Below are 24,373 nucleotides of genomic sequence, written 5' to 3'. Positions count from 1 at the left end.
AAACCTACCATATAGTTTTTTTTTTTCCTAACTATTAGACGGATTCGGATCTCTGAAAATTCTGTGCCCTTACAGTTTCACCCCTTAGATATCTCATTATGGCTGTACGAGTGGAAGAGAGTGAGCTTATAAGTTTTTTTTTAGCGTATAAGCATACTAAACTAAATACAATTAAGTATAATTTACGGGATGAGTTTATTTAAATAAAAAAAATTCTTAGTCCTCCTATATATTATATTTTCTTACAAATCTTCCTACTGTCTTTTATAATAAGTTTTAAACATGTTTTATATTTACAAGATATTAAATATTTTTACTTTTCATTTAATACTTACCATAAAAGATAAAAGATAGTAGAAAGATTTATAGAAGAATATAATAAGAAGATTTAGCATTACTCTAAAAAAAACAATTTTAAAATAATACTTCTTAAATTTTTTTTTTAAAGTAGATAATATTTATTTATTTTAAAAAAACAAAAAAAACTGTTTATTTTAAGTAAAAGTGATTTAGGCAAACATATTTAAAAAAATCTGCTTATTTTATTAAGACAATATTTATTTTAAAAAGTAAACTTGAACAAACTAACCTATATAAACCGCAAATATAATTATGCGGGAAACAAGTTGTTAATAACATCGCAAATGTACAACAAAAAGATAACATTGCAGTTGGTTTTTTCCCAATTTCCTCCCCTGCATTGCAGTTGCAGTGTTAATTAATAGTCGCAAGTTTTTCATATTTCACCAATTAGCAATATGATTTTTTCTTACATTGTCACTCAACAATATATTGCCATATTAAATGAGATATCAAAATTAAACAACTTAATTATACATATGAAACTTTTCAGATGAATATATTTTTGTTTTGGTTTTCCATTACCATATAGTCTATTCTTTCTTCAGTTACAATCTATCTTTAATTTCATCAAAGATAAAGTATGGGCTATGGAGTAGGCTTTAATTTCATCTTTGATTATAAAATATTTTGCTCCCATAACATTGATAACCAAAATAAAACTACATACAATACGTATAAAAATTTCCAGAATTGAGGTAGTTATGTAGGAGTAACTTGTAAATTGGTACGTACGTTACTGACTACTCTTCTGTACCCAATTCTTAATTTCTTTAGTTAATAGCAGTAGTATGATTTTTATTTTCCTCTACTCAACTTAGATAAGCAGCGTTGATTGATATGCACACCTAATTTCCTCAAATCTTATTAATTGACAATGTATTCGACATTCAGCAATATCAATTACACCATAATTGCTTTTTATTAAAATACTCCTTTTATCCAAATTTTCAGTGAGGGTAGTGGTTGTTACTCTTGTGTAGTAGTCTCGAGTCTCGACCCTTATCTTCGTTCTTCAGAGACATCAACTTTTCGTTTGCATGATCTGCAAGAAACTACCACGATGAGCAGTATTTTACGGTTGACCTCGCCACCTCGATCGCACCAGGAGCATTAAATATTCATTATTTTAATTAATGAAGATATATTTTCATGCAGATTTATTGTAATTATTATCTTTCCTAATGATTAAGATTTTTCTAACTATTATAATTTAGATGATGATCGATTTAAGCTTTCACATTTATTGTAATTAAGATAGTGTTTAAGTTTTCCTAGTTACTCTAATTAAGAAAATAATTTAGATTTCCTAATCGTTTAAGACTTTTTTGGGTTACTACAACATTATTTTGGAATCTCATCTTCAAATTATATATATATTTTTTATCCACAAAGTTCAAACAAAAATTTACTTAATAAATTCAAGTTTAATATCATTTGGATGCATGCATGATATGTTGATGATTTAGGATTTATTATTTCTTTTTTTAATAAGTCTATTTTTATCTAAAAAATATATACATAGTTCTAAATATCAGTTGATCAATGGAAAACAATAATTTAACCAAACAGTAAAATAAGTTTGAAACATTTTTTTTCCTTAATTGCTGGTTAGGATGAGTCAGCGAAGAGCAAATTCAAAAGTTGATGCATTTAATGGCAAGGATGATGATGCATCGGGAAGTTGCTAAGATTTGGTGATGTAAGAATCCATAAAAGTGCCCTGCACACGAAAACAAGTGGAATTTACAGCAATCTCCAACGAGGAAACCCAAAATAAATGACCCTCCCCCACAACACAACTCAAGTCTTTTATCTCAAACGGATAGGGCTACACAACACTAATTATTGTTATACTAGTAATAATTTAAGCTTTCCTAATTAATATACTTGCAGGATCAATTTCGATTAATTATTACATCTCTAAAGAAAATGTATATCCCGACATGTGAATATCAATTTGAAAAATAACGATTTCATTTGTCTCATGTAATATTTATGAAAACCAACTTTTAATTTTTGTTTCCTTAATCACTAGATAGGGTAAAAAAATGATGCATTTTAAGGCATGAATGAAGCAAGCAAAGTCCCACAGTGTGAAGACAAGTGGAATTGAATAATTAAGGAGGAAAGGCAGAATAAATGAGCCAAACGGATAAGGCAACAATTACCGTGTATATCCCCCACACAGTAACTCTGATAAGATTCTCCAATATTACATTTACATGCAACTCCCTCAATTATAAAAACCCCAACACTCCCTCAAGTCACACAACATAACTCAACACAAACACTCACACTCTCTCTTTCTTTCTTCCTGCTGCTACAATATGGAGCCTCTCTCTTCCACCAAACACAACAACAATCTCTCCAAGCCTTCCTCCCTCCACACGGAGGCTCCGCCGCCGGAGGCCAGTCCCCTCCGGAAGATCATGGTGGTGGCCTCCATCGCCGCCGGGGTGCAATTCGGGTGGGCCCTACAGCTCTCTCTACTTACCCCTTACGTCCAACTGCTGGGGATTCCCCACACTTGGGCCGCCTTCATCTGGCTCTGCGGCCCAATCTCCGGCATGCTCGTCCAGCCCATCGTGGGATACCACAGCGACCGCTGCACCTCCCGCTTCGGCCGCCGCCGCCCCTTCATCGCCGCCGGCTCCCTCGCCGTCGCCATCGCCGTCTTCCTTATCGGCTACGCCGCCGACCTCGGCCACATGTTCGGCGACTCCCTAGCCAAAAAAACCCGCCCCCGCGCCATCGCCATCTTCGTTGTCGGCTTCTGGATCCTCGACGTCGCAAACAACATGCTACAAGGCCCCTGCCGCGCCCTCCTGGCCGACCTCTGCGCCGGAGACCACCGGAAAACGCGAAACGCCAACGCCTTCTTCTCCTTCTTCATGGCCGTCGGAAACGTCCTGGGCTACGCCGCGGGCTCTTACAGCGGCCTCCACAACGTCTTCCCTTTCACTAAAACAAAAGCATGTGATGTTTACTGCGCGAATTTGAAGAGTTGTTTCTTCCTCTCCATCGCGCTTCTTCTCACTCTCTCCACAATCGCCTTGACCTACGTGAAGGAGAAAACGGTGTCGTCAGAGAAAACGGTGAGGAGTTCGGTGGAGGAGGATGGGTCCCACGGGGGCATGCCGTGCTTCGGGCAGTTATTCGGTGCGTTCCGCGAACTGAAGCGTCCCATGTGGATCCTTCTGTTGGTGACGTGTCTGAACTGGATCGCCTGGTTCCCTTTTTTGCTATTCGACACCGACTGGATGGGGCGTGAGGTGTACGGAGGGACAGTAGGGGAAGGGAAGACGTACGATAGGGGTGTCCGTGCGGGTGCGTTGGGGCTGATGTTGAACTCTGTTGTGCTTGGTGCGACGTCGTTGGGAGTGGAAGTGCTGGCGCGTGGGGTTGGGGGCGTCAAGAGGCTGTGGGGGATTGTTAACTTCTTGCTCGCGGTTTGTTTGGCCATGACGGTTTTGGTTACTAAGATGGCCCAACATTCTCGACAATACACCCTACTCCCCAACGCCCACCAGGAACCCCTGCCTCCTCCCGCCGCCGTCAAAGCCGGCGCGTTGGCTCTCTTCTCTCTCCTCGGAATCCCACTCGCGGTAACCGTCTTTTCTTTCAATTTCTTTTTTATTAAAATATTTGTTTCCTCTACGGCTACTACTTTTTTTTAACTATAAAACACTATTGTTTTCGGTAGAAAATAAAAATTCATTCACCTTTATTAAGCAAATTAATTAATCATATTTTTTAAATTTATTGCTGATTCAAACTTGCCGCAAAAAATCACTAAAATTAATAAATTAATTGAATTTTCTTATATTTGAGATAAAAAAAATATTTTTTGAGAAAGTGTATATCAATTATTATTGGCTTAGATTTGTAGATGTGAACTTTGGTAATATAATACAGTGCATATTTTATTACTAATTGACGTATTGGAAGACGGTAGGCACGGGACAGGGAGAATAAACTTAAAAAAGTACAAATAGTTTCCGTATTACTGCCAGATTACGAGGAAAAGTTAAAATGCTTTAACCTACTTCTATTTTTTTTTTTTTTTGAAAGGGAATTGGAATCTCGGCATGCATGAAAGAGTCATGTGAATTTACGATCTCTCAAGATTTTAATGAAAATATTTTTTGTGGGTGATACTGATACTGTAGGGCAGTAAATACAAAACGGGGCTATGAATTTTTCTCACAAACTTTGTTTCTCAGTTGGACAAATTTTATTTGGACTGTTGCTTTTGGTTGAACCGGAAAAGACAAGATCAAAATCGTTTTCAAGTATTTTTTTTTCTTATTGTGATTATGAACTGTCCATTTAATTATAAATACTAAATAGTATTCCACTTGTGACATAAATAGATTCATTGTAGAATAAAGGTGCATAGGGAGGGGCTAATATACCCTATCCTCAGTTAATCTTTTATATTAAAAAAAACTGAGACAAACAGAACAAAAAGAGAGATAAATATGTAGAAAAAATAATGTTTATGATAAAATATATTATAAAAATATTATATTAACAAGATATCTCATACTAAAATAAAAGAATCATCCTTTTAGTCATCCAAAGTTTGAGGTCCCAGTTTATATACATCGTGATTGTATTTAATGCATTTAACTCTTTTTGCATTGTAATTTGCAAATAGCAGCGTAGCTTTTCCGTGATGCTGTGTGTTTGTACAAGGAAACTTCTTTACTTCTCTTCATTAATCCATTTATTTCTAATCAAAGAAAGAAGTGGTGTTTACAAAACAAAAGCAAACAAAAGAACAAAAAAGTCAAAGAGCTTTATGCACTGCAAGACACAGTAGCAACCTAACAATTTTTGTTTGTTTGTACGTGCATGTGTTCAGATTACTTACAGCATACCCTTTGCTCTAGCATCAATATTCTCCAGCACCTCAGGGGCAGGCCAAGGTAAGCAATTTCACTAAATTGAGGTCAATTCATAATTGGTCATCATCTTTAACAAAAATGCTTAACCTTTTATGTTATGTTAAATTTTTCAGGTTTGTCTCTGGGAGTGCTCAATCTTGCAATTGTCATACCACAGGTTAGAATTAAATTCACTCCATATAGTTCCACTCAGTAACTTCATTTTATATTTGTGATATAGTAAATGTTATTTAGTGTGAATTATTAACTAACTGAGTACATGTTTATGTATATTTAGATGGTGGTGTCTGTGATAAGTGGACCATGGGATGCTCTATTTGGAGGTGGTAACTTGCCAGCGTTCGTGGTGGGTGCGGTGGCGGCGGCCGCCAGTGGCATTTTATCCATAATCCTGCTGCCATCTCCACCACCGGATTTGGCCAAAGCAGCAACGGCAGCCGGAGGAGGATTCCACTAATCAGAGTTGACCGTGTTCATCATCTTTCTTTTTTGGCCCAGTCTTTAATATGGAAGAAAAAAGGAAAAGGAGAGCTTTTTTTTTTGTTTGAAGCCGTTTGTATAAGGCTTTTAATCTTAGATCCCAACAAATGCTACAGTTGCCATGGTTTTTGTGGCATCAATGACTAATAACAGTCATTTTTAATTGTAAAGTTTGATGTGGCTGTACATAACCCTGTTGAACCAGGACCCAGGCCTGTCTTAATTTATAATACTAGTTGGTATATTGTGGGTTCTCAGGTCAGGTCAGGGGAATGTAGTGATTGAAGTAGCATGCATGGATGTTAATCCAATAATAACATATGTGGGCTGAATTGGACCAGACTGGACTACTTTCCATTGTCTTCTTCTCCAGTGATTACTAGTACTATAATAATAATTAACATTCTCTCTTTATCTCAATCACAGTGAAAGGATCACTTGTGTTTGTCTTAGAATCTTTTCTCTTTTTGTCCTTAAACTTTATAAATAATTGCTAATATTTTACGGCTAAGAAGTTGTGTACAACTTGCTATCAATTATTTCTGCCATATATTCTTTTATCCCTCTTCCATTATTCTCTATCAAAATGGTTACGTATATATAGTTCTAATTTTTTTATGGAATTATGGCTGAACAAAAATCTTAGTAATAAAATAACCCAATCCAATTGAGGAATTGCTCTTGATTTATGTCCAAAAGTTAAGCTCTATCAGTTTTGCTTGTTTGGAAGTTCTGATCTTACTAGGAGTGGTACCTATAAACTATAATTTTACACCAATTAATTTTAAAAAATCTCGTGGTTATGGCATTTTGAGAACATATCTAGCTGTCTCACCTGAAATTACTTTGATTACAAACTGAGTGAATGAGAATCGCTACCATGCTTTTTTTGTTGTTGTTGTAAAAGACCAACCACTACCACATTAATTTTGTTTTAGCAGTAGCGATCAAGTTGCTAAATTAGATGTGATGATTGATGAGAATAAACAAAAAATTGTTAATGAAGCAAGACTGAAAATAAAGCTTTCAACTTTCATGTCATGGCGCGCAAGTGGTGGATGAACTTGACAAAAGAGGAGAATTTGACGAATCTTTGTCCAACATACATTTTACTCGAACATAGTAACTGATGCTCGTTCAAGGACTTCAGTCATTGTGTTGCTGAGATCACTTGAGTTAAACTTGCCTTAACATGTTATGTATATTAAATTTATTAATAATTTGCTTAGTAATCTTCAAATATTCCCTTTTTCAGTTATAAGTTTCGTGGCAGGATTTCCAATTCAAATTCCTGATACAGGTGTAAATAAGTAAATAAGATGTAAAGCAAAAAAAAAAAAAAAACTCAAACTTTTTACCCTAAAAAAAATGATATGTGTTAGACACTTGAAAAAAAAATTAATAACCTTTTATCTTTCAACAACGATGAGTATTACTAAAAGAGATCTTATATTAAGAGTAAATTAGTTATTTAAACTAAATCTTTTTAATTTCTTATTTTTCATTGAATTAAGACAATCTTGTTGAAGACATAATCAAATATTAATATTAAATATAAGTGTCTGATTTTAGTCACTACTATATCTCTACTAGAAATTTGAACTTTTATTCATAATTTTGTGAAAACTAACTCTTTCTGTGAAATTAAGTTAATCAACTTTTGTCAATGTATATATGCAAACAACAATTAGTTTAATTTATTTGCTAGCTTACTTCAATTTGTTGATTACATAATTGGTTGACTAGTTATAACTAAACTAGTATTGTATATATATATATCTGCCATTCACTAGTGACTATTATTGCTTGTAGTGTCATGCCATGAAAATGACCTTGCAGACTAAGAATAAACTTGGGTTTGTGGATGCCTCAATAAACAAACTATATGATTTTGGTGCTTCACGACTTCTAGTGAGGCAGAGGAACAACAATATCGTTAGTGCATGAAAATAGACACGTAATTATGGTTTGAAGTTGGAACTACCTTGAAATTTTAATTTGTAATTTACTACCACATCTACCAAAAGAGCCAGCGTGATAATCGTGCTCCTGCTAAAGATATCATGGTGCATTTTATTTCAAAACATAAAAATGATAAAGTATAATGGAAAGAGGAAAATACACGTTAAAAAGTTAATATTGCTTTGTTAAAAATGAAAGTAAAAAGTGAATCACTTTGATTATTGCAAAGTAATGACTTGGCTTATGTCCAAAGACTAACGCAAAAAAAAGTAAGTAGCTATCTGTCTTGGAAACTTTCTCAACCCATCGTATTAGATTTGTAAAGGTAGCATTAGTGTCACACTGTATATTAATTTTTTTTATTTTTTTAAACACTTATATTAATTATTGTGAATGGGCCAACCAAATTAAATAGAATCACCCAATAGAATCCGATTCTTTGCTGCTGAACTTCCTTCCGCCTCTCCTTTTCCATCGATTTATTTAAGTATACGTTTAATTGGGTTTATATTAAAGAAGTAATTATCCATTTTTACTATTTTTCGGAGAGAAAATTTTAAATAACATTTATCACGACTAAATATGCTATGGTTATTAAACACAAATTTCTAATTGTCATTTTTAGACTGCTAATACTACTATTAATTTAAGTGAGTTAGATATGATACATGGTAAAATAGACATACTTTTTTAAAATATATACAATGATTAAATTAGATGATATGAAACTATTGAGACTAAAAATAAAATTTTATGAAAGTATAGAAACTAAAATCATATTTTTCTCTATAAATAATTACTCTCCCATTGCAACAAAAAATACATATTTAATGCATCCATCACATGGGATGAAATTTAATTAAAAAAACTATTTCTTAGAAATTTTCTTAAGAAACTTAAGTAATTATTTTAGAAAAGGAAAAATTAAGCATGCATCAAATATTACTTTTATTGTTTATACATTTAATACGTAAGGAGATAAATATACTTTGTTTGATTAAATTAAAAAATCACAATTCAATGAACTTGACAATTAAATACTTGTTTGGATTACCTTTTAGAACTAGTAAGCGAAGAATTGAACATTCAACCTTCGTTGAGAGAAGCATGCATGTTTTTTTATCTTTTATAACTCAGCTGTAACAGATTGGGTATTACTTATATCTTTTTATAAATAAAGTTATGAGTGCCCATGGTTTTAAGTTTAACCCATGAAGTATATAGAAAGCTAGCAGTATATAGCATACTGAGTATATTATTTTGGTCATTTGGGCAAGGAACGGTCCAAGGAAAGCTTAACGCGTGTAAAAATAGAAAATATGAAGAGAGAGAGAGAATAATTCAGTTAAAACATTATCATGAAAAATAAGAATATTAATGAATACATACTATTATAAATGTAAATAAACATTACTAAATGGTTATATGATAGTTAATTAACTTTCAAATTATTTTTTAGTTATATAACTTAAATTTATATTTTCACGTTTTTAAATAAAAAATATTATCGTATTTAGATGAGTTTATGATAAAAAGAAGGGAGAGGGAGAGTTTAAGTTATTTTAGGAGTAATTCTTAATAGAATTAATCCAGTCAATAAATTTTTTTATTTCTTTAATTTTTATAACCTAATTGATGAATAATTTAATATTATACTAACAATCTTATATATCAAAATTTAAGGAGTGTAGTTATGTAATTTTATAATCAATATTTATTTATATATAAAATATACTATATATTAATTTAAATTTATTTAATGAAGTATAAATATTTTTTTAATTTTATAAAATTTTGTAGACTAAATCTATTCAGTACACAAAAAAAAGACTAAATATATTCAATAAAGTTTTAAATTTAATAGTTGAATTATTAAAATTATATGTGTGTATATATATATGAAGTGTTAATAAATAAAATAATTTGATCATGTATATATGTATAGAGAGACTACAAAAGTTTTTTACTCATACAAAAATAACATGTTATTAATATAAATTTTTCCACAAAAAAAAATGTTAGCAAACCACTGTGAAGTAATACTCTTCGTGACTTTTAAGTTTAGTGCTTTATCTGAGCCGTTTTAGTTTTTTGTTTGCCTATGTTTCCGGGATAAGATTAAGTTTAGGCAGTTGCTAAATGCAATTTCCATTTTTCGCTAAATATAACCTCATATATTTGTGTTTTTTCCTCTCAAAACTACCCATTTTGGGAAACCAAATTATGGAATTAACATTTTTGAAAATTACTTTCTGAAAGTGTTAAAAATAAGGTATCAATAAACAAAACCACAAAGTTGCACTTTCTTAATGTGGTCATCTTAGATTACACCTTCTATACTCCCATAAAACACTTCCCTTCCATGTTAATCCTTCCCTATGTTGTCATACATGTCACTTCATCCTCAACCCCTTTTATGTCATCGCCAGGATCTAGTTTTTCTCATTCTACTTTCAATGTAATCACTGTACTTTCATCTTTAATGAATCTTTCTCCGCAATACACCATCTTCGACAAGTCATAAAGGAGTGTGTTTTGAGTTGTAGGAGATCAATATACACCAATGAGTTTTGTGTTTGGTGTTTAAGCGTGTTTTATAAGCCTCAATTGGTTGAGGCTTTGGCTTGGAATGTGTAAGAAGATCAATTATCAACGAAAGGCCATTAAAAACAACAAAATGATGATGAAAACTTTTACATGTGTAGGGACTAATTTAATATTACCTTCAATTCTTTGTATAAGCAATAGTATAAATTATCAAAACTAAAAAAAATGATTATCACAGTATAATATTATTATAAATTTAAATTTTATTCCAGTGTTAAATTTAAATATTGTAAGTAATGATCTTATTTAATGTTAAAACTCATAATCCAATAAATGAGAATTTAGTAGACAGAATTAACAATAAATTAATAGTATAAAAAATATTTAATTCTTAATAAGTTTTAAAATTATTATTATTACTTATAATTAAGAACAAAGAAAAATATCATTTACAAATGTAATAAACTTTTATGTATAAAGAGTAAACTGAGAATTCATAACGTAAATAAACTAAATTGCTTATATCACCCATCTTATTTGGAGGGTTTCTCCATTCTTCTATGTTATTTTATGTTTAAACTTTTGTAAAAGTGTAAATGAGGATACATGTGATGAATGTCAATGAGTTACTTGTGTGTCATAAGTAGTATGGAATAATTGATAAGATTAACAAAATAGGTTAAACTCGTTGGATAATCCGTTTTGATCCCTTTTTTTGGTAAGTTAGATTGAGATTTTTAACCAACGAATCCTCTTTCTTTTTTATAAAAAAATAAACTTAATATTTTTTTCGTTTATCCACATCTTATTAATATTCATTAAATTTATTTTTCTTTAAATAAATTATAAAGATAATATATATATTATTAAGTATTTATTACTTAATAACAAATAGTCAAGCATAAACGGAATATGTTTGAATTTTCAACTAATTTTTCTTACTTTCAAAATTTAAAAAAAAAACTCACTATTTTTTTTCGGGTTAATGATAGTATGCAGGTTGACCCATTATGATAATTCTAATAATTGACAAGACAGAAAAAAAATAAAAAAATAGCTTCGAGAATTTAAAAATAATGTTTCAATATCATTAGTATAAATTTATAATATCAATTTACAAACCATGGATGTAAACCCGGATAAATTCACTTTACCCGTTAGAAAAGTAGTAGTAGTAATTCTGTAATTATTATTAGTAGAAGAAGGACCCAAAATTCCAGCGATTGGATTCAAAGAAACGTAGGACTAAAGAGAAGAAAGAGGAACAAGTGTTGGTGTATTCGTGTACTGCGACTCAGTCCATTCCCATTCCATGTCCTCTCTGACTCCAAGAGAGGGATAGAACCCCCCCATTTTCTTCCTCTCCACCATGCCAGTGCCTCCCAAACCCATAAACACCTTCACCATCACAATCATGCTCACCTTCGCCTTCTTCCTCCTCTTCTTCTCCGGCTTCCTCCACTTCCCCTCCTCCTCTTTCCCTCCCATCACGCGCCCCATCACAACCACGCCGTCCAAGGCCGAACCCTTCTCCAATCTGGTCGCGGCCTTCAGGCAATGGGACTCGCAAGTGGGGTGCTCTCGCTTCAAAGACAAACCCAATGGGGTGCCCCTTAACCAGTCAAAGGTCGCGTCTTTGCAGGAAGTTGGCGATTGTGGGGGCTTGAAACTCAACCATGTTAGCGTTTTGGTCAAAGGGTGGACTTGGATTCCCGATAACTTGGATAACTTGTACTCTTGCTCTTGTGGCTTGAGCTGCTTGTGGACCAAATCGCCCGTTCTCGCTGACAAGCCTGATGCTTTGTTGTTTGAATCTTCCACGCCTCCTGTTCAGGTAGGTTTTTCCTTCTAATGTACACGGGTGTGCTAGTTTTGTTTTCGAAATCACATTTTTTGATTGGGAATGATGGCGAGTCTTGTAGAAATTTAAATGTAGTAAAGACATGAATGGGGTTACTCTAATGTTGCTCAGGGTTCAATTTATGTTCCTTGCTTTGTAGTTGCCTATTTTGAAGTTTGGTTCTCATTTATTATTTCGGTTTTCACGGCTGAAACAATAGATAGTGAGAATTTCGTATGGTTTATCTGTTTGTAATTTGTTTGAGCGCTAGTGACCTTAGATTGCTGTTGAAGTTGATGTTGGAGTAGATCTGGGACATTTGGTATGTTACCGTGCTAGTTGAGAAGGATATGTTCGCAGATCATGACTGAACTGAACTTGTTAGCCTTGCAAAACTTGCATTGGGTGTCATTTTTTTTAAAGAACAATGGTTCATTCTCATGTTGCATTGATCTGATTTTAGATATAGTTATGAGAAGATATGATGAACAATGGTTCATTCTCATGAATAGGAGGAAGTGGTAATGTTACAACCACAACTAGTTGTGATGTGAAATATAATACATTGGTGGCAGACTGATTGTGGTGCACAAGGAGTCGTAGTCAGGGGAAGCTGGTGGCAGTAATAAGTTAAGTTATCCTTTTCAGCATATACCCATAGGCCATAACCATGCGTGGACTTTTTTCTTCCTTTGTTGTAATCTTTGGTCAATAACTAGAAGATAACATTGCAATTTGGAAGATTTCTTCTTAGTCACACCTTCATAGCTTGAATGCAGATTATTTTACTAATCCCTTGTTTGTTTTGGTGTTAGAATATTAATTAATTCTTGCACTTTCCAATGTAAATCTATGACTGAGATTAATTTGGGCACATCCTAATTATAATCAGTGAGTCAAATTAATTCTATCATAATCAATTCTACTACCCAACTTTAAAACAAACAGGCCCTAAGCATTTTGTTGTCAGCTTTTTCAGGCAGTGTTGTCTGGAAGCATGTGATGATCTTTGTGTGAAGATTAGGTTAATGGATCTCGGACTTGAGAATTTGTAAAGAATAAAAAACTGTGTTCGAGTGTTTTTTATTGGACTTCAATAAGCTAGCAGTAGCATATAATATAGATATTTGGTACAATGATTTCATGGCAATTGGCAAGGACTATTTGCTTTGTTTTGGAGTTCATTTTATTTAGGAAAATGCTGGCTAGAGATAAAAGCAGCAAATAATAACAAAATAATCCCTTTTCATTTCAGAGATTTCTTAAGCAAAAGGCCACATTTTTAATTTTTGGTCCTTCATGTCTCTACTTCTACCCTGATACCATATAGGGCTTCATAGCAAGATGAAGTTCTTCTTAATTTCTTTTACATCTTAACCAACCACCGCTGACAAAAGATATATCCCCCTTTTTTCAAAATATTATTAGCTTTATTGCCATTTGGGCTGTGGTTGGGTCCATCCATTTTTCCTTAATTTTTTAACTGTGCACCTGACATTTTAATTCTATTTTTCTGTTGTCAAGGATCAGATTAAGAAAGTCAACAGCTAAAATGCTTTTTGGTTTAGTTGTTTTCAAAGTACTTCTAATTCATGGAGTGTAGTTCTTGCCTCTCAACATACAAAATACATATATAACAACACCTAAGAAATATGAAACCAGACATAATTTATTTGGTAAATTTGGTAATTATCTGTACTTCCTATGGCTCAAGTCATGTATTTGTTTGAGCCTTTAGGTGTTTAAAATGTGGTTAGTAACATGCTTACAATACAGTATCAACTATCAATACTGAGTTCTTTAGCTTTATACAATTATCTCTCATCTGATTTAATGTCGAGGGCATTTTTGTAGAAGAGTTTAATAAGCACTTCTTATTTTAAGCAGTTCAAAATCTCACCATGGTTCCATTTTCTTAGTTTTGTACTTGAGGTGCTTTTATTGACTACCCTTTCTCAAATGCTTCTCATTCATGGTTGTCTTGCAGAGTGCATGTTTAGGCTTTCAGGATATTTTGGCTGGTAACTTGTACTGTGATATTGCATTAGGACCACTTTGTTATAGTTTCTTTTTTTATTTATTTATTTCAGAGACACATGGGAGAACCTCTTCGCGTATATATGGATCTTGAAGCTGGGCGAAAGAGATCAGGTCGAGAGGACATATATATTAGCTACCATGCTGAGGATGATGTACAATCAACCTATGCTGGTGCACTCTTTCACAATGGTCGAAACTACCACGTCTCCAATAAAAAAAACAGAGTAAGTAATTTATCAAGAGGATATTAAATGACAGATGACGAAAGAGGGACTCATAGCAACCTAACACAATTTATCTTTTGTAGGATATACTTGTTTATTGGTCTTCATCACGTTGTCTTCCTCAAAGGAATGAGCTTGCCAAGAAACTCCTGAGCTTACTGCCACATCATTCATTTGGCAAGTGCCTAAATAATGTTGGTGGTCTAGACATGGCTCTTTCTCTTTATCCCGAATGTGCAAACGATGCCAACGTTACACCAAAATGGTGGGATCATTTACATTGTGCCATGTCTCACTACAAGTTTGTTCTTGCAATTGAGAACACTTTTACTGAGAGCTATGTGACAGAGAAGTTATTCTATGCCTTAGACTCTGGTGCAGTTCCTATCTATTTTGGTGCACCAAATGTCATGGATTTTGTTCCTCCACATTCAATAATAGATGGTAGAAAATTCAACTCATTGGAAGAGTTGGCTTCATACGTGAAGGCAGTTGCTAATGACCCGGTAGCCTATGCAGAATACCATGCATGGAGAAGGTGTGGTGTACTGGGAAACTATGGAAAAACCCGAGCCATGAGCCTTGACACGTTGCCTTGTCGATTATGCGATTCTGTTAGCAGAAAAGGTGGAAGAAATGCGGCAAGCTAGGTTGAGTTTTTGGCTAAATTTGTTGTCCTGCATGAGAGATTGACACATTGAATTAGGCTTGCAACCTGTATAGAGGCACATTGCTTGTTTCTCTAAGCTGAGTACATTTTGCCAAAAAAGGAAACAAAAAAACAAAATTAGAAAGGTTTAGCTCATGCGATATATATACATACATATATACATATATATATATATATATATTTTTTTTTTTTTTTCCCCCTTTTTCTGATAGATCTCCACATAAGTTACACTATAGCTGAAGTGTTTTTGCTGATGATGTATAATTTTTGAGAAACACGAGCATATGCCGACTTGCTATGACAATTCATGCAAACACCACTCTTCATTCATAATTGAATTAGCCGATTGAACCAGTTAGAACAATAACACACAGGAAAATGTAATTTTATAACTGTCGAACCTTTTTTCATGATACGAATCAAGTCTGGTGTACAAGCATGGGCTAATATTATGGTGCAACAGGTGTTTCAGTTACAGTATACATATAAAAAAACAAACAAGTGTTTCAGTTATGGTGCAACAAGTGTGGTATGTTATCTTGCACGTTATTGATTTGATTTCTGGTGTTTACTGTGAGAAGCTAACAGGTGTAGCTACTATCAGTCTAATTGATTTGCTAAAATTTACTTAAATTCACATTTTATAATGTATAGGAGTAAATTTTTAATATATTATTAATGATTTAGTTTAAATTTCAATAAATTATTTTAGTATATTTATCAATAAATGTTTAAATATATTTTTATATACATGTACACATGCTTCAAAAAATTACTATTAATATTATTGGAAGTATTATCTTAGGTAGGATATATTTCGCTTTAATGATATCTTGCATTTTTTTTTTGAAAAATTGTTTAATTTATTTTTTTTGTTTGCACGCTTGATTTGAAATAACAAAAATTGAATGAAATTGTTTAATTATTATGATTTTGTGTCTTGTTAATTGAATATATTTATTATGTTTTTTGTATATATATTTTACACTCATAGTAATTACATAGTTTCAATGTTTTAAATACATCACAATTAAAAAATAAAATATTTTATTTATTATTTTGATCACATGATAATTGATTATTGTAATTTTAAAAATATTCCAGAAAAATTAATAAATTAATTAAGATATTATATAAAATAAAAGTTCATGTAAGATTTAATTAAGCTAAATATATACTTATGGTAATTTTCTCAATTTTTTATAAATAATATTTTGTTGTAAAGTAATTAAAACTGAAAAATAAAAAAAGAACAAAAAATCACAAGTAAAAATGATAAAAAAAATTGTTTTATTTGATTGACCTTACTAAAGGTAGTATATATTTTATTAAATAAATTTTGAAACTAAAATAAAACAATTAATATCAATTAAACACGATTAAAATAGTCAAGTATGTCTAATGACAATAAACAATCAAATATTCATTACATCAATCAATTTTCAATAAACTATAACTAGTATAAAAATTAGTATTTCATGATATACTTATATTTGGTATTAATGTTTTAGTTTGACTCCATACATTAAAATAATTGAAAAGTCTATAAATTATGAATCCTAGTATTAATATCATATAAATAAGTAATTTATATTTCATATGTATTGTTTCTTGTCATGAAGTAAAAACACAAATATAAAAGCTTTAATTGATTTATGGTTTGATTTGTTAATGTAATTGTAACAAAATTATTTGAATTGATTACATCTAAGATTGAAGAATAAAACAAATAAAAAATAATTAATTACATTTAATATTGATTAAAACCTGAATATTCACAAAATATAAATTTGAAATATAAAATATGAATGTTTTAATTTACACGCTTCATGTTAATTATCCTAATTATATTTATTTGAATTACAAATAAAATAATTTCATTTAATACTTTTTTGGAGTGAATAAATATAACTCATCCCATATAATAATATTTTTTTTAGGTTAATAAAGACATAATACGTGAAAATTAAGAGACTAAATTTACGAATTAAATTATAAAAAGATTAAAATTAAATTTTGAGACAAATATGAGACCAAATTTATAATTTAGTGTTTTTAGACTTGAAAACCTTCTTTTTACATAGATAAATATATAATAGAAATATAGCAGATTATTTTTAAAAAAATGGATAAAAAACATGACGAGATGCATGGGAAAGTGAAACATTTTTGTCATGTGGGAAAGTGTACTTGTCACCGTTAGATTATTTAACTTCTTTTAGATCTAGGGCCGATAATTTTTCTTTTTTGTTATATTTCCTTCTTTCGTTGTTACTTGTTAGCAAATGTAATGGGAAGCGAGTATTTAAATTTAAGCCCATGAAATGAGAATGGCTTTGAATATTGCCACAAGGCTTCTTGTTCCTGTGGTGCATCACGGACCCAGTTTGACTTGTGTCAGGGGTTTTTCATTCTCACAGTCACCAACCCTTGTTCTTCCTCTCCACTCTCACCGTCCCGCCAAAACCCTCCTACAAATCGCCACGACGCCGTCGTTTCGGAGTTGTGGCTGCGCACCAATGTCCACGTTCCAGGTTCGCGACAAAATCGACCTCTCCGACGTCGAGAGAAGAATCTTCGACAGGCTTCTCGCCACTCTTCGCCACTTCGACCTCCAAACTCAGCTCCGAGTCGCCGGTGGCTGGGTCCGCGACAAGGTCACACTCCTCCAACAATAATGCCTAGCCCTAATTCGTTCGTTCTCCGTTGATTCTTATTCCTCTCTTTTTTTTTCCTCATTGGTTCTGTTCTGTTCTGCAGCTTCTGGGAAAAGAGTGCTATGACATTGATATCGCGCTTGACAATATGATGGGAACCGAGTTTGTGGATAAGGTGAGGGAGTACTTGTTGTCCATTGGCGAAGATGCACAGGGAGTTTGCGTTATCGAGAGGTATTTTTTTGTTTCTCTTTCTCTTGTAGTATTCTCTACATGCAGGTCTCGTTACATAACTACGTTGTGATTGTCAAATTCACCAAATTAATTAACTGTAGTATATTTCCTAATTAGAATAACAGGCTTTGATATCCGTTGCAAAATATAACTACGGATGACTCCTTAATTGAAAGGAAGTAGTGCTAACAAAATTTAGTGTAATCTTCGAATTTTGATTTTGATTAGTATTTCTGAGTTTGACTGGATTGCAAGTTAGCAAGCAAGTTGACACATATTTGTCACCGGTGTTAATGAACTAGTAAATGTGCAAGTTTGATAACCGTGCTTACTACCTGTTATGCTAGGCATTGGTTATCATTAATTCTCATATCGTAATAGGCATAGAGCCATAGACGCATAGTAGTCAATAGCAGAGCGGAGTGGCTCAACAGTGTGCTGGTTATCATTCTTTTTCATTCAACTTTGCATCCGGAAATCGCAGGCATTCCTCTTTTTTATTTGTGTTGCATTTTCTACCTTTTTGTAAAGCATTACTTATTATTTTTCTTTCTTTTTGCAGCAATCCTGATCAGTCCAAACATTTGGAAACAGCCAGGATGCGTTTGTTTGATATATGGATTGATTTTGTTAACCTAAGGAGTGAAGAATACGCTGAGAATAGCCGCATTCCTTCTAAGGTATATAATTGCTCAGTCTTTTGGTTGTGTACAAGTTTTACCTATTCTGCTGTACTTACAAATTTGCATGGTATTTTTTTTTTTGTTTTCCTCTAAATTTCTTTAATTAGTCTTTTTTTTTTGTTTATTTTGGTCATATAAGATGTTATTTTTTTTCTAGTTAGTTAAATGCTTAAGAAGAAGATGCATGGTTGCTATTAAGTTAAAATTCCCCTATATTTTGCACTTTTGTTGATATTTAAGCTAATTTTGTGCTTAGATGACCATGTATTTCCCATTTGGAATATTTGGTCTCCCCCCCATTCCATACCCTAGTCAAATAACGGAATAAAGTGTAAATTTATGCCTAACAGCAAAGATTTGGCACAGCAGAAGAGGATGCATATAGGAGGGATTTGACAATTAACAGGTATCTTTCTGTGCTTTTCGTTTTTGATAAAAAAAAGTATCATTAGATAAGACAAAGAAAAAGTACAAGACTGGGAGAAATTAAAAAAAGAAACCACTAAATATTCAAAGAGTTTGTGCGTGGAATGATACAATTAAGAATTATGTTGATAACTTCTTTTTTGCATATATGTTGGTTTGAGTGTTCTCTAATATTCACCTACTTTTATACCTATTTTACAAGATAGTTTCATAAATTGATTTAGTTGTGAATGACAGCTTGTTCTACCATATCAACACTGACTCAGTTGAAGATTTCACCAAGAGAGGTTAGAGTGGATCTTTTTTCATAAACAAGTATTTTATGAGCTATATTGTCTATCTAATAATCTATTTGGCACCTTGCAGGCATCTCGGATCTTAAGTCTGGAAAGATAGTGACTCCTTTACCTCCAAAGGCCACATTTCTTGATGATCCATTACGAGTTCTTCGAGCAATTAGATTTGGTATATTCTAATTTAGTTTATCTTGTGAATATTTTGTCCTATGCTTTCTTTTGAAGTTTGAACTTGTCCTCCTGCTATATTGAAGATACATTTTCATTATTTTTAGGTGCTAGATTTGAATTTACTCTAGATGAAGATCTGAAAGTAGCTGCTGCATGTGATGATGTGAAAGATGCTCTAGCTGCTAAAATTAGCAGAGAGCGCATTGGAACTGAGGTGCGTTCTAACTCTTCCATTACTTCAGTGTAGTCACCTTAGAATGTTATTTTCAATTTTGGAATGCTATTGGAACTTCTTATTATAAAGATGTGCCCATGTTTTTTTTGTCAGTACTGAAATCTTGCCATTCATTCTCTTATGTCTATGTCTGTGTTTGTAGATTGATCTGATGATATCCGGAAATCAACCTGTCAAAGCTATGACTTATATTTGTGATCTTACACTATTTTGGATTGTATTCAGTCTTCCTCCTGAATTTGAACCTTACATTTCAGATGGGTGTGAAAGGTATAGTTTGTAGATAGGTTCAAAAAATGTTTCTTTGTAGGTTGAAAGTGCATAGTGATTGCAAATCCATTTATTAAAAACAATCTCATTTACATCTTTTGTACAAAGTAAGAATTAGCTATATATTATTGCCTCTTTGCCAGAAAACAAAGAAACACCTAATGGACAAATAACAATGATAGATATTTGTAATGAATTTCATATTTGAAACAGTATAGCTTTTGAGACGCGTGCAAGTGTATAGATAAGAGTTGAATGGTTGTTTTTGAATTCTTCCATTCCTAAATGTTGACCTCTTTTGTATTTTAAAATTTTAATAGTCACAATCTCCCTGTATAAACAGTCTGAAATGCAATGACCTTAGATTGAAATATTTTGTTGAGATCCCACATTGGCTGTATATATGGTTAAAGTATAATATAGTGAGGCTTGGCATGCAAGCTACTGAATCCTAACTAACTGCTGACTAGGCATCTATCTAACTAACAGAAAGCTGTACAAACAGAACTATTACAATACTCTATTTTATATATATATATATACCGTATATCAATCTGGTATTATTGAGAGCCTCCTTTCTTTCATTTCTTACTTCCCTACCCTAAACCTTTTGGTCATGCTTAGTTCTTTATTTTGTTTCTTTCATCTCTTGCATGGAGAAATGGATATTTTGTTGGTCATATGCTGATCAGGTATTTTTTAAACTTTTTCCAGGCTTTGCATTTCTTACTTGGATACTGCATGGAACCTTATCCATTTACTTGGAGAGTCAACTTTTACTGTAATTAATCAGTCAAACTTTTATCTTTGCTTGCTATATATTCTTATCATAGTAAGGGAGTGCATGGTTATTCCCATACCACTTAAGGTTTGTTTGACTATCTATCTTATATGCTGATACACAATTTGTGTATTTTAGGCTGAACAAAAAAGGTTAACACTTTGTGCTGCTTTGTTTCTCCCTCTTAGAAATACCACTTACAGAGAAAAGAAAGCTAAGAAGGTACATGCTTTTTCTATATACTAGTACTATTTATGATTTGGCAATATTAAGCCTCAAGTGCATTATCTCTGAGCTCTGTGATTTGAATTGTCCAATTGACGCTTCTAGCACAATGTCTATATTAGATTTTCAACTCTAGTTTCTTTTTCAAGGAGTTATTTGTATGGATATTTTAGAATAAATTAATCCTTGAGCCCTTAGGATAGATACAATTTGTTTTTTATTGATCATATCCTTATCTTTTCTGTTTTATTTTTCCTGCCCTGTCTATTTCTGAATTTGAAGTGTAATCAGATTGGTTAGAAAAATTCTAACCAACTCTGCCTATAAATCCCAATCTCTGAAAATCTGAATGAATATGAAACAAAATTATCTTTCTTCCTCTAAACTACAAAATAAAACAATATTTTTGTCTTGGTGCCTGCATTGCTGTTTGCTGGCACTTCTAGTTAAAAAAAAAAAAAGAAACATTTTAAAATGATGACTTGAATCGAACTTAGTCCCAAATCTTGATCTAAAATTCTGTTATAGTGTTTGAGCTCATCTACTTTAACAATTTGGACTCTTGACTCAATTCCTCCCCCATGGAGAATGGAGACTAATATATGTGCTGTGTCTGTGCAAATATGCAATAGGACATGTGATTGCTGTACCTTGTGTCTATTCTTGTAATTTTTATTTCAAATGACATGTTGGTTCAATAGCCTAATATGTGATTTGGAATTATAGATTCCTGTTGTTAATCATATTATCCGGGAATCTCTCAAGCGGAAAGCTAAGGATGCGGAAATGGTTAGTCTTCTTTCCTTGTAGCCTAAGTAAAGTTCTAAGGATGTATTATAACTTGCATAATGTAAATTATTTTCAGTATTACTTACTCTGGTTGATACTTTGTGTTGGTTAACGTGTTTGCAATTGTTCACCAAAATCTAGGTGCTTAACTTACACCAAGCGTCACATAAATTTTTGTCATTGATCCCTTGTCTTGCATCTAGTGAGGATGTCCAAGTTGTTGATCATGATTGGCTGGGAGACTTAGTGGATGTCCCTGTCTCTTCTAGAGTCCGGGTACTAACAGGTACAGTTTGCTTGCTTTGCTAACTTGGTATTGCATCTGCACTATGCTGGTTTTTTGGATTGTGTTAGAAATCTAATGTAGAACCATTTATGAATCTCCCCCTAACAGCTTAAGCCTTTTGGAATTATTGTTGGTTCATGACACGGTATCAGCGATGACCAAATGGTCTAGAGTTCAATCCTTGCCTTCTCCATTCTTCTAATTTTGAAGTTTAATTTCAGTACACCATACCTAGGCCTGTGACCTTAATCTTCAGTTATAGCCTTCTTTATTATGACATATTGTGTTGCGGACTATTGCTTTTCATGATTCTATGTTGCAGTTTCAATATTACTATTGGCTTTATAATTTCTAGTAGAAAGTAACTACAATCCATATTCCCTTAAATTCATTTTGCAGTCACATTTTTCCTATGTTAAACTATTGCTTCGGTCAAAGTCAAGCTACAAGTAACACTTCTTGGCCTGTTAAGACATCAAAAGTTTTTAAACCACATGACTAAATTTTGTCAATAAAAGAAACAGAAAATATGGGATTTCCTTAGATTATGAGGACTGAATTCGATGGAGTATTGCACTGTGATTCTTGCTGCTCTTCCATATTTGTTTGTATGGGAGGTTACTGCTATGCTATTGTGCATTATGAATTGTATCTGTTATGGCTGAGTTTTTTATATTTTATTTATTTAGGGTTTCTCTTAAGAGAGCTTAAAGATTATTGGCATGTTGCTCTGTTGATATCCACTATACTACATCCCATTGACATTAAGGATGAACCATCACAGTTGGGCAAACGAAGAGATCTGTTTAATACTGTGGAGAATTCTATAATCAAACTAGGTGAGCTTAGTGGCTCTTTTGTCAATTTTTGTCTTTAACTTTTAGTTTTATTACCAATCTCTAGTGCTTTATATCTTCTGAAGAAGTCAAATACTTATTATGTCAGCCATATTCGTACCATGTTTTTGCAGAGCATTTGAAGTTGTATTTCTTTTTTGTATTATATCTAAACTTGTCGATGTGTTTCTCTGATCTGAATAATTGAATGTTCATTTGGTTTATGATCCTTTTCTTCTTTTTCCTTTTGATTTGGAATTTTGGATGCTTTGTTCTAATATAGGAAAGCTTGCACTTGCAGTGCAGTCACATCAAAAACTTAACTAAAACAGGAGCTTAAATGCGTTGGTTAAGGTGAAGAGTGATTGGGAATTCACTCTTTAGACGATGCAGGCATGCAACTGTTTGAATTAGTGACATTTGTTTCAATGGGAATGCCAATGAACTATGTTGTGGTAGAAATATAGTTTATGGTTTACACTACAATTTTATAAATGAAATATAAAAGCAAGGATAACAGGGAAAAAAAAGAAGATAAATTGATAGTTTATCATGTTGCACCAAAAAGAGTGTTTGACAGGAGATGTGTTTTACTGTATTCTGGTCATACTTCAGTAGTTTGCTACGCCTCAAATTTCATTTTTAATGAACACATTTTCGTGGATGGCAGGCCTTGAGAAAGTATGGGACATAAAACAATTGATCAATGGCAAAGATGTTATGAATGCCCTACAGCTAAAAGGAGGACCTCTTGTTAAGGAGTCGGTAAGTCATTTGGCTGACTGCATTTTCACTCATGCATAGATGTACACACTGCATTGAAATTTGAAGTTTTGATTTTCACTTGCAGCTGGATAAAGCAATGGCTTGGCAACTTGCCTATCCATCTGGAACTGCAGAGGAATGCATCGAATGGTTGAGAGAAGCCAATTCTAAGCGTATTAAGTTGCAGTGACTCTAGTGAGGTTGATTGCCTTGATTGATTGTCTATTCCTTCCTCACCTTGTTATGGATTGAGACCACGTGCCCTGGATGGAGGAAGCTTAGCCAGTTGGCTGCATGAGGTAGATGATATTGGGAGTACATCAGCATTCTTTGCTTGAGGTTGCCCTGCCACTCGCAACCTAATAAAGCCTCATGCAGTTCCTTCTCACTTTTGGGATGTAAATTTGAACCCTGGAAAGTGTTTTTTTTGTGTGTGTGTAATTGTGAAAGAAGAAAGGATGATAATAGGTATCATAGCCTACCTAGTTTTTGTTTAATGATATTTATATCTGTGTGGTTGTGAAAGAAGAAAAAATGAGAATAGATTGAGCTTTCTATCAGGAAAAAGTAACCGTTTGTATTGAGACAAATATTGGAATGGCATCAATTCCGTAGCCTGAAAGACTGCATTTTATCTTCCCCGGAACATAATACATTTGGAGACATAAACTATCCAGGCTCAA

The 24,373-nt window shown here is 32.9% G+C and overlaps 3 protein-coding genes across 3 annotated transcripts; all 3 read left to right on the top strand.

The window, feature by feature from the left end:
* Positions 1-2,618: 2,618 nt before the first annotated feature.
* On the top strand, positions 2,619-6,173 carry LOC114371143 (sucrose transport protein-like). Its single transcript, XM_028328573.1, has 4 exons — positions 2,619-3,968; positions 5,231-5,294; positions 5,387-5,430; positions 5,551-6,173. Exons 1-4 carry the CDS (start codon positions 2,691-2,693, stop codon positions 5,728-5,730), a joined length of 1,566 nt encoding a protein of 521 aa, XP_028184374.1. The 5' UTR covers positions 2,619-2,690; the 3' UTR covers positions 5,731-6,173.
* A 5,264-nt stretch (positions 6,174-11,437) lies between these two features.
* LOC114369682 (alpha-(1,4)-fucosyltransferase-like) lies at positions 11,438-15,171 on the top strand. The gene is made up of 3 exons (XM_028326926.1): positions 11,438-12,096; positions 14,193-14,366; positions 14,450-15,171. Exons 1-3 carry the CDS (start codon positions 11,632-11,634, stop codon positions 15,014-15,016), a joined length of 1,206 nt encoding a protein of 401 aa, XP_028182727.1. The 5' UTR covers positions 11,438-11,631; the 3' UTR covers positions 15,017-15,171.
* A 2,161-nt stretch (positions 15,172-17,332) lies between these two features.
* On the top strand, positions 17,333-24,373 carry LOC114369144 (putative CCA tRNA nucleotidyltransferase 2). Its single transcript, XM_028326329.1, has 15 exons — positions 17,333-17,693; positions 17,797-17,927; positions 18,490-18,607; positions 18,961-19,016; positions 19,274-19,323; positions 19,403-19,501; positions 19,608-19,717; positions 19,881-20,008; positions 20,723-20,789; positions 20,928-21,011; positions 21,741-21,803; positions 21,945-22,089; positions 22,779-22,928; positions 23,596-23,690; positions 23,776-24,373. Exons 1-15 carry the CDS (start codon positions 17,361-17,363, stop codon positions 23,878-23,880), a joined length of 1,734 nt encoding a protein of 577 aa, XP_028182130.1. The 5' UTR covers positions 17,333-17,360; the 3' UTR covers positions 23,881-24,373.

This window comes from Glycine soja, chromosome 10, assembly GCF_004193775.1.
Source record: "Glycine soja cultivar W05 chromosome 10, ASM419377v2, whole genome shotgun sequence".
Lineage (NCBI taxonomy): Eukaryota > Viridiplantae > Streptophyta > Magnoliopsida > Fabales > Fabaceae > Glycine > Glycine soja.
This window is presented reverse-complemented; position numbering and strand designations above follow the sequence as displayed.

Bases quoted from the DNA above. Each gene is read 5' to 3' on its own strand.
- LOC114369682 (XM_028326926.1), top strand. From the start codon at position 11,632: ATGCCAGTGCCTCCCAAACCCATAAACACCTTCACCATCACAATCATG. The intron at 12,097-14,192 runs GTAGGTTTTTCC...TATTTATTTCAG, and splicing joins CTTCCACGCCTCCTGTTCAG to AGACACATGGGAGAACCTCT. The intron at 14,367-14,449 runs GTAAGTAATTTA...TATCTTTTGTAG, and splicing joins TCTCCAATAAAAAAAACAGA to GATATACTTGTTTATTGGTC.
- LOC114369144 (XM_028326329.1), top strand. From the start codon at position 17,361: ATGAGAATGGCTTTGAATATTGCCACAAGGCTTCTTGTTCCTGTGGTG. The intron at 19,324-19,402 runs GTTAGAGTGGAT...GGCACCTTGCAG, and splicing joins TGAAGATTTCACCAAGAGAG to GCATCTCGGATCTTAAGTCT. The intron at 19,718-19,880 runs GTGCGTTCTAAC...CTGTGTTTGTAG, and splicing joins GAGAGCGCATTGGAACTGAG to ATTGATCTGATGATATCCGG.
- LOC114371143 (XM_028328573.1), top strand. From the start codon at position 2,691: ATGGAGCCTCTCTCTTCCACCAAACACAACAACAATCTCTCCAAGCCT. The intron at 5,295-5,386 runs GTAAGCAATTTC...TAAATTTTTCAG, and splicing joins CACCTCAGGGGCAGGCCAAG to GTTTGTCTCTGGGAGTGCTC. The intron at 5,431-5,550 runs GTTAGAATTAAA...ATGTATATTTAG, and splicing joins TTGCAATTGTCATACCACAG to ATGGTGGTGTCTGTGATAAG.